Here is a 13,075-nt window from a genome sequence, read left to right as displayed (position 1 = left end):
TCCTCACTCACTCAGCCACTCATTTAGTCACTTACTCACTCAGTTACTCACTCACTCACTCATTCATTTACTCACTCACTCACTCACTCACTCACTCAGTCACTTACTCAGTCACAAACTCAGTCACTCACTCAGTCACTAAGTCACTCAGTCACTTATTCAGTCACTCACTTACTCAATCACTCACTCAGTCACTTCCTCACTCACTCAGCCACTCACTTAGTCACTTAGTCAATCACTCACTCAGTCACTTCCTCACTCACTTAGTCACTTACTCAGTCAGTCACTCACTCAATCACTTACTCGGTCAGTCACTCACTCACTCACTCACTCACTCACTCAGTCACTTACTCACTCACTCTCATACTCACTCAGTCATTCACTCACTCAGTCACTAAGTCAATAACTCAGTCACTCACTCACTGAGTCACTTACTCACTCACTCAGTCACTTAATCAGTTACTCACTCACTAAGTCACTCACTCAGTCACTCACTCAGCCACTCACTCATTTACTCACTCAGTCATTCAGCCAGTCAGTCACTCAGTCACTCACTCACTCACTCAATCATTCACTCAGTCACTTACTCACTCACTTACTAAGTCACTCACTCCCTCAGTCTCTCACTCAGTCAGTCACTTACTCACTTAGTCACTTACTCAGTCACTCAGTCAGTCAGTCACTCACTCAGTCACTTACTCACTCAGTCACTAACTCACTCACTCATTCACTCAGTCACTTACTCACTCAGTCACTCAATCAGTCACTCACTCACTCACTTACTCACTCAGTCATTTACTCACTCACTCAGTCACTCACTCAGTCACTTACTCACTCACTCATTCACTCAGTCACTTACTCACTCACTCACTCACTCAGTCACTTACTCAGTCACTCAGTCACTCACTTACTCAATCACTCACTCACTCAGCCACTCATTTAGTCACTTACTCAGTCAGTCACTCACTCAATCACTTACTCAGTCACTCAGTCACTCACTCAGTCATTTACTCACTCACTCACTTACTCAGTCACTTAGTCAGTCACTAACTCAGTCACTCACTCAGTCACTAAGTCACTCAGTCACTTATTCAGTCACTCACTCAGTCACTCACTTACTCAATCACTCACTCAGTCACTTCCTCACTCACTCAGCCACTCACTTAGTCACTTAGTCAATCACTCACTCAGTCACTTCCTCACTCACTCAGCCACTCACTTAGTCACTTACTCAGCCAGTCACTCACTCAGCCACTCACTTACTCACTCACTCATTCACTCACTCAGTCAGTCATTTACTCACTCACTCAGTCACTCAGTCACTCAGTCACTCACTCACTTACTCAGTCACTCACTCAGTCAGTCCCTTATTCAGTCACTCACTCAGTCACTAAGTCACTCAGTCACTTATTCAGTCACTCACTCAGTCACTCACTTACTCAATCACTCACTCAGTCACTTCCTCACTCACTCAGCCACTCACTTAGTCACTTAGTCATCCACTCACTCACTCACTCACTCACTCACTCACTCACTCACTCACTCAGCCACTTACTCACTCAAACAGTCAGTCAGTCAGTCACTCACTCACTCACTCGCTCAGTCAGTCAGTCAGGCAGTCAGTCAGTCACTCACTAACTCACTCACTCAGTCATTTACTCACTCAGTCACTAAGTCATTAAGTCACTCAGTCACATACTCAGTCACTCACTAACTCAGTCCCTCACTCAGTTACTCAATCACTCACTCAGTCACTTCCTCACTCACTCAGCCACTCATTTAGTCACTTACTCAGTCTGTCACTCACTCAATCACTTACTCAGTCACTCAGTCACTCACTCAGTCATTTACTCACTCACTCACTTACTCAGTCACTTACTCAGTCACTCACTCAGTCAGTCACTAACTCAGTCACTCACTCAGTCACTAAGTCACTCAGTCACTTATTCAGTCACTCACTCAGTCACTCACTTACTCAATCACTCACTCAGTCACTTCCTCACTCACTCAGCCACTCACTTAGTCATTCAGTCAGTCACTCACTCAGTCACTCAGCCACTTACTCACTCAGTCATTCAGTCAGTCCCTCACTTACTCAATCACTCACTCAGTCACTTCCTCACTCACTCAGCCACTCACTTAGTCACTTAGTCATTCACTCACTCCCTCACTCGCTCAGTCAGTCAGTCAGTCAGTCAGTCACTAACTCACTCACTCAGTTATTTACTCACTCAGTCACTAAGTCACTAAGTCACTCAGTCACTTATTCAGTCCCTCACTCAGTCACTCACTTACTCAATCACTCACTCAGTCACTTCCTCACTCACTCAGTCACCTACTCACTCACTCACTCACTCACTAACATACTCACTCACTCAGTCACTAAGTTACTCAGTCACTCAGTCAGCCACTCACTCACTTACTCACTCAGTCATTCACTCACTCAGTCATTCAGTCACTCAATCCAAACGGTTTTTGTAGGTGGTTTACAAATAAAGCTAACTTATCATTATAATTACAATTTATGGTAAATACAGTATAATAATATAATAAAAAATAATAATCATCAAATATTAAAATAAAGTCAGGCCAGAAAACCTGCAGACTCATGATCATATTATTAGGAACAATAACAACGTGTTAAACGTCATTTAATAACTATTTTGACTATTTTAACACAGGGGTCTACCAAGGGCCACAAGTCTAGAGGGGAGCCCCAAAACATTGTTGGCATGTGAGCAAGGATGGATTAATGAATGAGCCGACCAAGCCCAAGAGGTCAAGGGGCCCTGAAGCCCAAGTCACGACCTTAATAAGTCAAAAAGTCTGAACACATTTATGTATTGCCCTTCTCCAGCTCTCAAAAATCCACCAGAATATAGGAAATCACATCTACCAGTTTTTCTTTTTTCTGGGGGAGGAGCCCCAGACCCCCCTTACCAGAGTTGTGGACTCGAGTCACATGACTTGGACTCGAGTCAGACTCGAGTCATGAATTTGATGACTTTAGACTCGACTGGGACTTTAACATCAGTCACTCGTGACTTCACTTGGACTTGACCCTTTTGACTTGTAAACGGTATCGTCAGTGAGGAGATATTTTGATCGGCTCGTTTGCAGCGACTAGTAGGTTTATAACCATGAAAACAAGTTAATATATGTAAGTAGACCTCCATAACTAACATATATGTGTGATACAAGCATTCTATGTCACCTTTAACCAAAAAAATAAAATTAACACAATGTTAGCATTTTCTGACATCTGTTTTATATGCTTACCTGTTACAGATTTGAAGAATACCAGATGAATAAAAGCATCATAGATGAACCACAACAGCCAACAACTCTTGGACAGTCGTGTAGGGCATTACAGCGTGAGTCATCCACAGCAGAAAGCTCTCACTAATGCAATACTGTCCGACTTGATTATTGATTGCAACCTTCCCCTGTCTATTGTGGAAAACAAGAGTTTTCGGCACTTCCTGACAGTAGTTGACAGTAAGTACAGCCCAGTGTGTCGCAGAACGTTGACATCAAAAACAGAGAGCCTCGCTGGGGAGAGATGTTCAAGATTAAAAACTCAATTGAGCAACACTGAGCATGTTTCAGTCACTGTGGACATTTGGTCTGACCGAAAGATGAGGGGATTCCTTGGTATCACTGTCCACTGGATAGCGAGAGAGACAGAGAGGATACAGCTAAAGACTAATCTCTTGGCCTGCAATCGCTTCAAAGGCTCACACACAGCTGAACGAATCTGTGACCAATTTGAGGCAATATGCGATGAATACAGCATCAAAGATAAATTGGACTACATTATTAGTGACAATGCTGCTAACATGCGAAAGGCATTCACTGTGTGCTTCCCCAGTGAACAAGAGGATGATGACGGAGATCATCTTGATGACCCTGATCTCTGGTGTGACTTAACCCTGGAAGAACAGCAAATGGTACAGCGCCTGCAGTTTCTTTACAGCGACCCCCCGCCCGGACCTCGCCGCTTCCTGGGGCCGCGGACATGTGTACTCGCTGCGCCTTCTCCCGCCCCTCGCTGGCCTCTCCCCCTTCACGGGGGGGGGCTGTCGGCGGGGGAACCGCGGGGGTCGGGGTCCCTCTGCCCCCGGCGCGACTGTCGATCGGAGCGGACTGTCCTCAGTGCGTCTCCCACACTTCAGCTGGTGGTGGGAGACGGTTTGAAAGAAACAAAAGTGGCATGTCCTTCTCTTTCCAAGTTATCAAAACTTAGCTCACTGCTGCACACAAGCACAACATTCAAAGATGTGTTTGACAATGCATTTGTGGAACAGAAAGGTGTCCCTGCTGCAGTCAACACAAGATGGAACTCAACACTGAGGCAAGTAAAGGCAGTTCTCCACTGTAATCATGTAAAGCTCTGTGCCATTCTAGAAAAGGCTGGGCCTAAGGAGTTGTCATTCACGCCACGAGAGTGGAATCTGTTGAAGGAGTTGGTGGACATCTTGAAGCCGTTTGGAGAAGCAACTGATCTGACACAGGGAGAGAAGGTTGTCACAATCAGTGCAGTTGTTCCATCCGTCTTGTCCCTCAATCACCACCTTGAGAATCTGAAGCCTCAAGTTTGTTTCCTGAGCGGCCTGGTCGGAATTCTCCAGGCATCCCTTAACAAAAGATTTCTTGGGATCTTTATTAACGTGAAAATGGCCAGGACTCAAGATGGGATCACTGCCCCATTTTCAGACCCAGTCTACCTCAAAGCAGCCGCCTTGGATCCAGCCTTTTCTCTGCTGTGGGTGGAGCCTCATGTGCTGGTCAATCGTGACATCAAGGCAGAGGTGGCGAGTTAAAGGTAAATACTATTGACTTCAATGCAACTTTTTTCCTCATAGTCTGATCTAATTGACAGCATCAATAATTGCATGTTTCAGTCTAACACTGTATCACCATTACAATGGTAATAAGTGCTATTTTGTTTCTGCTGCTGTTAAATGTTTTTCCAGAATTGATCCTGCAAGATGCTGCAGAGACTGAGCAACCTGTGCTTCTGGTTGATGAAGAAGAGCAAGAGGACCTTGGAGAAGGAGAAGGGCTGTTTGCTGCATACCATAAGAGGCAGAAGAAGGATGTTGGGACCACTCCAGCGCTACAGCTAAGTCACTACCTAGACATAGCCGAAGGACAGAACGCCCTTTTGTTCTGGGCACTGAACATGAAGACTCTTCCTTCACTCTTCCGAGTGGCCATCAGAGTGTTGGCAGTGCCTGCCTCTAGTGCTCCAGTGGAGCGAGTTTTGAGCCATGGTGGCATCATACTACGTCCCCATCGTGCACAAATGACTGACAGACTTTTGGCCAATTTGATCTTTTGCAAATGCAATACAGCATAGGGCCCTGACATAGAAAAGCACAACTCTGTTCATTGTCATGTTCATGACAGTTCCAATCCAGTCCCCTTTCAATCTCTCTCTCTCTCACACACACACACACGCACACACACACACACACCAGTCTCTCTATGGATGCATGCCAATTGTTTTCAAGGGAGCAACATAAACTGATAGAGGCATGAATGTATTACATGTAGATTATTTAATTTTATTACATTTTTGGGAGTGAGGATATCTTTTATAAAGTGGTGACATGGTTGAAAAGGTTAAGGTTACACTTAGGTTTTGAAATGAGTAAAAAAGAGTGTTTGAACACTGTTCTTACAAAAAAAGGTTTAATAAATATATACAAATCTTAAAAGCATACATGATCTGTGTAAATATTATTTCTCTGTTGTTAAAAGGACTCGAAAGGACTCGAAACTCAAACGGTAGGACTTTGGACTCGACTTCAGATTTGTCGGTCTTGACTTGTGACTTGACTCGGGACTTGCCTGTCTTGACTCGGGACTTGAAGGCAAAGACTTGAGACTAACTGGGACTTGCAAAACAATGACTTGGTCCCACCTCTTCCCCTTACTGTATGCACCCACTCTTGAACAAACAGGGAGGTCCTTATGAATCTGTGCCCAGGGGAAGAGTAGTTCATAATTTGTCTGTATTCATACAGTTGATAATGGCCGTTTCTCAATACTCAAGTAAGCAAGTATGTACATGCTTACTTGGGAAGTATATACTTGAGAAGTACGCTGGGAGTATATACTTGCCAAGTATGGGAGTACACAATGTGGATGTGAGCTTCCCCACTCACAGCTCGTCCAGAGGAAGGGAAAATGTCGGCGTGGTGGTGGAAAATAATCTTTTATTTGGGTCCAACAGAAAAAAGTCCACCAAACATACAGAAATAAAATGCCGTCGTAGTCGCTCTCTCGCTCTCCTCGCTCCTGCTTCCTCCTTCCGGACCCAGCCTACTGCAAGAGACCAGAACCATTTTACAAGTGTGCTTATATAGCTGACCTGATTCTGTCCAGCTGTCTGATCACCGGCTGAGCCACTCCTCCCTCTCCTCCAGCAGTCGCCGCTCTAACCATACCCCACTGCCACATACCCCTACCACCCACCACCCGACTTAGACGGGATCCCGCCGGCCGCAAGCCCACTCCCCCCCCCCCTCCGTGGAGTGGGAGAGAAAGTCAGCCATGACCATGCGGTTACCCGGCCTATGGATCACTTTGAACCGGAAGGGCTGTAACGCCAGATACCAGCGAGTGATCCGCGCGTTGGCATCTTTCATGCAGTGGAGCCATTGGAGCGGGGCATGGTCCGACCAGAGGGTGAATGGGCGCCCCAGGAGGTAGTAGCGGAGGGCACCAACCGCCCACCGTATGGCGAGGCACTCTTTTTCCACCGTACTGTAGTTCACCTCCCGCTGAGCCAGCTTCCGGCTAATGTACAGTACGGGGCGGTTGACCCCCTCCATCTCCTGGGACAAAACCAATGAGTGACAAATTGGTACAAACCATACGGAGTGGAGAATGCCGTCTTTTCCCTGGACTCTAGCGACAAGGGAATCTGCCAGTAGCCCTTGGTTAAATCCAGTGTCGTGAAAATGCGATCCGTGCCCAGCCGATCCAGGAGTTCGTCGACCCGGGGCATTGGATAGGCATAAAATTTGGACACCTCGTTGACCCTACGAGAGTCCACACAGAACCGTATTGACCCATCGGACTTGTGAACCAGCACGATGGGGCAACCAGTCACTGTTGGACTCTTCTATTACCCTCATCTCCAACATGGCCTGAAGTTCTGCCTGAACAATTTTCCTTTTGTGTTCTGGCAGCCGATAGGGTCGTGAGCGCACTGTCACGCCCCGAGGTGTTTCTATGTGGTGGTGTATGAGACTTGTGCGCCCTGGCAGGGGACAGAACACATCAGCAAACCGCCGCTGCAACAAGGCCACGTCTGCTCTCTGGCCCGCTGAGAGATGGTCATCAACGGGGACTGGCGCTGACTGGTTCGACTTAGTCACCTCCGGTCCCAACTCATCTCTCTCAATCACAGTGGTAGCCAGAGAAACAGCCGCCATCTCCCTCCAGGCTTTGAGGAGGTTGAGGTGGTAAATCTGTGTTGCTCCGCCCCTGTCAGAACGCACAACCTCATAGTCAACATCCCCCACTCGCCGTGTGACCACGAAGGGCCCTTGCCACTTGGCAAGCAATTTAGAGCTAGATGATGGCATGATGATTCTGGGCCCGGAGCAAATTCTCCCGTGATAACTGACCCAGTGAATGGAGTTTTGCTCGCAGGTCCAGGATGTATTTTACCTAATTTTTGCTGGTGCTTGGACTCGCCTCCCAGTTTTCCTTAACCAGGTCCAAGACACCCCGAGGTTTTCTGCCAAACAGGAGTTCAAAAGGAGAAAATCCTGTGGAGGCCTGGGGAACCTCTCGCACTGCAAACAACAGAGGGTCCAACCATTTATCCCAATTACGGCTATCCTCGTGCACAAACTTACGAATCATGTTCTTTAGTGTCTTGTTAAACCGCTCCACCAGGCCGTCGGTCTGGGGATGGTAGACGCTAGTCCGGATTGAGCTGACGCCCAGTAATTCGTATAGCTCGCGTAGTGTACGTGACATAAATGATGTGCCCTGATCAGTCAGGATCTCTTTCGGGATCCCAACTCGGGAGATAACTTGAAACAGCGCCTGCGCAACACTCTTCGAAGAGATATTGCGCAGGGGCACTGCCTCGGGATAGCGCGTTGCATAGTCCACTAGAACTAGCACAAAGCGATATCCCCGTGCGCTCCGGTCTAATGGCCCGATGAGGTCCATGGCAATTCTATCAAAAGGGACCTCAATAAGTGGTAATGGGCGCAACGGCGCTTTTGGGGTGGCCGGTGGGTTGACTAACTGGCGTTTACGGCAGGATGCACACCACCGACTTACATCCGCCCAAATGCCCGGCCAGTAAAATCGGGCCATGATCCGGTTCAGTGTTTTATCATATCCCAGGTGGCCCGCCATGGGGTTGTGATGAGCCGTCTGGAAAATTGTTTCACGGCGGCTTTTCGGTACTAACAACTGGGTGAGCTCTTCCCCGGTCCGAGCATCACGACTTGCTCTGTATAGTCTGTCCCTAATGACAACAAAGTAGGGGTGAGTGAGTGCTGTGTTAGGGTGAACCTGGCAACCATCAATTTTCATCACTTGGTCAAAAGCATGACGGAGGGTCTCATCCCGAGACTGCTCAAGTGGAAAATCTTCCATGGGAGCAATCTGCGGGCCCCCTGGAGCCCCAGGGGGGCAGCGTCAGGATGCGGCACCTCCGCCTCACCACTCACTTTTCCCTGATGTACGTGACCGCACCCTCATAGTTTCCCCCACTAAGCTTGCAAACCCCGGCCAGTTTGTTCCCAAGATTAAAGGGTGCGTGAGGCGAGTACTAACTCCAGCCTTGACTCTATGTTTTTTCCCTTTAAAATAAATTTCCAGGGCCACCACTGGATAATCGTGAATATCCCCATGCACACACCTCACCCTCACCCACGATGCCTCTAACAATGCCCCCGGTCGAACCAGATGCTGATGGATCATGGTCTGTTCACAACCAGAATCCAGCAGAGCCTGGTGTGTACCCCCCTGTATACATACCGGTATACGGTACGTCCCTTCCGAACCGGGGGAGGGGGCTGGCGGCCCAGCAACCCGAACCACTTGCCCCACCTCCATGAGGGGGCACTCTGCCCGGATGTGGCCGGGTTGCCCACACCGCCAGCACACCTACCCTGGCGTCTGAGGAACCCCCCGGGGTGCCAGGTGATCAGACACGTAGGCTGGGCCCTGTGGAACAGAAGGCAGAGGGTTATTAGTAGGCCGGAGCAGTGCATGCTCCGGGTGTGTATGTGTGTGTGTGTATGGTGCAGGGGCCGGTGCGGCTGTCCCTGAAAATCTCTTCTTCTGGGCTGGAGTGGGACGGCCTGCAGGAATTACCGCTGGCCTGGCCTCCTCCCTCATGCTCCGCCGGGGAAGGGAGAGGTGGTCCTCCGCGAGGACGACCGCTGCTTCGATGTTGGGGGGGCGGTGGCACTGGACCCAATTGGCTGTGGAAGATGGTAACCCCGCAATGAACTGCTCCAGCGCCACCTGACCCACGACGTCCTCCGCAGAGTGGGTCCCCGGCTGGAGCCAGCGTCTCGCTGCGTCCAGGAGCTGCTGCGCGTACGCAAAGGGTCGGCCAGCTTCTTCAAAAGAGAGCCCCCTGAACCGCCGCCGGTGTCCCTCCGGCGTCCTGCCTAGCCGGTCCAAGATGGCTCTCTTCAGCTGGGCGAGTTGTGACGAGAAGCCGCCGGCAGGCTGTGCGCGGCCAGCTGCACCACCCCAGTAAGCAGGGGAAGCAGTCGGACCGCCCTCTCCTCCTCGGGCCACCCACACGCCCCCGCCGTGCCCTCGAAGATGTCGAGGAACGCCTCCGGATCATCCTCCGCAGTCATTCGTTGTAGGGCAACAGGCTGAGGCCGATCCCGACTGGGCTCCGGATTGGCGCCCTAGGCGGCCGGGCGCTGCAGCAGCTCCCGCAGCTCCCGCAGGAGAGCACGGTCATCCCGCTGGGCCGCCGCGATGTCTGCAAGAACCCAGGACTGCTGCTGCTGAAGTGTGGTGGTGCTCTCCCGCATCGCAGCGAGGTGTTGAAGTGCCAGCGACAGCGGCGTTTGTCCTTCCATGGTGTCCCTGTTCAGGTGCCAGATGTGAGCTTCCCCACTCACAGCTCGTCCAGAGGAAGGGAAAAAGTCGGCGTGGTGGTGGAAAATAATCTTTTATTTGGGTCCAACAGAAAAAAGTCCACCAAACATACAGAAATAAAATGCCGTCGTAGTCGCTCTCTCGCTCTCCTCACTCCTGCTTCCTCCTTCCGGACCCAGCCTACTGCAAGAGACCAGAACCAGGTTACAAGTGTGCTTATATAGCTGACTGATTACCTGTTTCTGTCCAGCTGTCTGATCACCGGCTGAGCCACTCCTCCCTCTCCTCCCTCTCCGCCAGCAGTCGCCGCTCTAACCATACCCCACTGCCACAGTGGTTGTTTCTCAATACTCAAGTATGCAAGTATGTATGTATTGTTCTGCTGTTTGAATGGTGGCTGGTGCCAAGTGCTGCAGCCTCATTACCGCCACCTACGGTGTTGATAAACGAACATATGAAATACTTTTAAAGTTGACATAGACTGGAAGCTCCAATTAACGCTGCGTTTGTGTGTGTATCTGCGTCATTACCTCTTTTATGAAACCCTAAAGTTTCAGAACAAACAGTTCAGCCACTGATGGGAAAATAGGGTTTTATTGTTTTCCTGGGCTCTGCGAAGCAGATTGGCGCTTCCGTATGTTGATGTTGTCATCAGTAAACCTCACCACTCCTCTCACCACCGTAGCGCCTCCTGGTGCTAGTCCGGGCACATACGGTTTCATACATTCAACCGCAGAAGAAGAAGAACTACTCTCGTTGTAGCTGCTGAGATGCAGAGCATCCACCGTGCCAGAGGGGGAGCTGTGTATCTGAGAGCTGGCCTACCAATTACGTCACTTCCAGGTACCTGGCCAATCACAGGACAGTGGGAAAGCTCTCGTTGGCTGGCCAATCACAACACAGTCCACGTTCTGGGGATGTGATTTTGGTCTGAAACAGCGCGGCTGACGAGACCGTCAGTGAGGAGATATTTTGATCGGCTCGTTTGCAGCGATAAGGAGGTTTTTAACCATGAAAACAAGTTAATATATGTAAGAAGACCTCCATAACTAACATATATGTGCGATACAAGCATTCAATGTCACCTTTAATAAATGCATATATATGTTGTTATTATTTTTACATTTTAAATATTTAACTTCATTTATTAATTTAATTCCAATAAAATATACAATACAAATAATACAATGTGGAAAATAGATATGTTTCAGCATTGTAGAGCAGTATATATATATATATGACATGTACAAATATATACTACTCTACATATCTAATATTTACATATTATAATTAAATACAGATACAATGACCGTGCGACTTTAATATAAATCTAACATTCAAAGTTAAAATTGAAAAAAAATTAATAATAAACAAACTTTTAAACTGTCAGGTCAAAACTTTTCCATTAAAAACAAAATAACACCTCAACAACAAATCTAAGGATCACACCGAGCATCTAATGACAGCGACGTCTGAGCCAGCGGATCATTTCATCAGGACAGGCCGAGGTAACGCTGCTCTGTGCCGGGCACAGTGAGCGCCGAATGTCCGCATTGGCGGAGCTGATCACCTCCGACAAACGTCACTGCCAAACTATAAATACGTCATATCTTCATACACAAACCACGTTTGAATTCTAAATGTCTCATTTCTCGCCTCAAATGATGTTAAAACTTTGTTCCGGGACACAGAAAAATATTTATTTCAGATTTATATTTCTATTATCTGCTGCTATGCTCCGCCGAAATGTATTCTGGGATACATGGCCTTCCCAAGTATGCTTAAGTCACCTCCGATGCAAACATGAAATCAGAGGCTACGCAGCCACACAGTGAGCGTGAGTTAGCTGTTAGTACCACGATAGCTCTTGCTGAGGCGAGCTGCTAATTTCAACAGCCTTCATTTGTTAATTATACCCCAAAAACCAGCATTGCCAAGTGTTTCTGTGTTTTTTGTGTGTTGTACAGTTTGATGGCCCGGGGGACAAACGAGTCCCCCAGCCTTTTGGTCCTGTACATTGGGAGGAGCAACCTGTTGCTGAGGCTTCTGTGGCTCCTCTGGCTGCTAATGACAGTGTGCAGAGGGTGGCTGGCATTGTCCATGATGCTCAGCAGTTTGTCAAGAGTTTTTCTCTCTGCCACTGTCACCAGAGGGTCCAGCTTCATTCCTACCACTGAGCCGGCCCGTCTGATGAGTTTTTCCAGTCTGTGGAAGTCTGCCTTAGTTGTGCTCCCGCCCCGGCACACCACAGCGTAGGAGAGAACACTGGCAACCACAGACTGGTAGAACATCCACAGGAGCTTCTTGCAGATGTTGAAAGATCGTAGCCTCCTCAGGAAGTACAACCTGCTCTGGGCCTTCTTGTACAGATGCCTTGAGTTGCTTGTCCAGTCCAGCTTGTTGTCCAGCCACAGCCCAAAATATTTGTAGGTCTGAACAACCTCCACCTCCTCTGCTCCTATTAGAACTGGTCTCGAACTGGGTCTGTCCCTCCTGAAGTCGATGACCAGTTCCTTGGTCTTTGAGGTGTTGAGCTGCAGGTTATTAATGTGGCACCAGACAACAAAGTTCCTCACCAGGCTCCTATATTCCTCTTCCTCTTCATTGTCTCTGATACACCCCATGATGGCCGTGTCGTCTGCAAACTTCTGGATGTGACACGTTTCAGAGTTGTAGCAGAAGTCTGCAGTGTACAGAGTGAAGAGGATGGGAGACAGCACAGTCCCCTGAGGAGCTCCGATGTTGCTGACCACAGTGTCAGACGTGATGTCCTTGAGCCTGACATACTGTGGTCTGTCTGTGAGGTAGCTGGAAATCCAAGCAACCAGGAAGGGGTCCATTCGCATTCTGGTACTGGTTGGTAACCGTACCAACCATTGTCAGAACTTATGGGCAAAAGTGATTTTATTGTACAGTAAAAATTTAGTTTTGGGCCTTATTCTGAGTAAAAAAGAGACAACTTTGATGC

At 48.5% G+C, this 13,075-nt stretch overlaps 1 protein-coding gene across 1 annotated transcript; it reads left to right on the top strand.

The window, feature by feature from the left end:
• The first annotated feature begins 3,581 nt into the window (after window positions 1–3,581).
• On the top strand, window positions 3,582–5,651 carry LOC131470676 (uncharacterized). Its single transcript, XM_058646650.1, has 2 exons — window positions 3,582–4,825; window positions 4,977–5,651. Exon 1 carries the CDS (start codon window positions 3,639–3,641, stop codon window positions 4,821–4,823), a length of 1,185 nt encoding a protein of 394 aa, XP_058502633.1. The 5' UTR covers window positions 3,582–3,638; the 3' UTR covers window positions 4,824–4,825; window positions 4,977–5,651.
• The last annotated feature ends 7,424 nt before the right edge of the window (window positions 5,652–13,075 follow it).

Source organism: Solea solea, chromosome 12 (assembly GCF_958295425.1).
Source record: "Solea solea chromosome 12, fSolSol10.1, whole genome shotgun sequence".
NCBI classification, from domain to species: Eukaryota; Metazoa; Chordata; class Actinopteri; order Pleuronectiformes; family Soleidae; genus Solea; species Solea solea.
Note: the sequence above shows the minus strand (reverse complement) of the source record. Positions and strands in the feature narration are given on the sequence as shown.

Bases quoted from the DNA above. Each gene is read 5' to 3' on its own strand.
- LOC131470676 (XM_058646650.1), top strand. From the start codon at position 3,639: ATGAGGGGATTCCTTGGTATCACTGTCCACTGGATAGCGAGAGAGACA.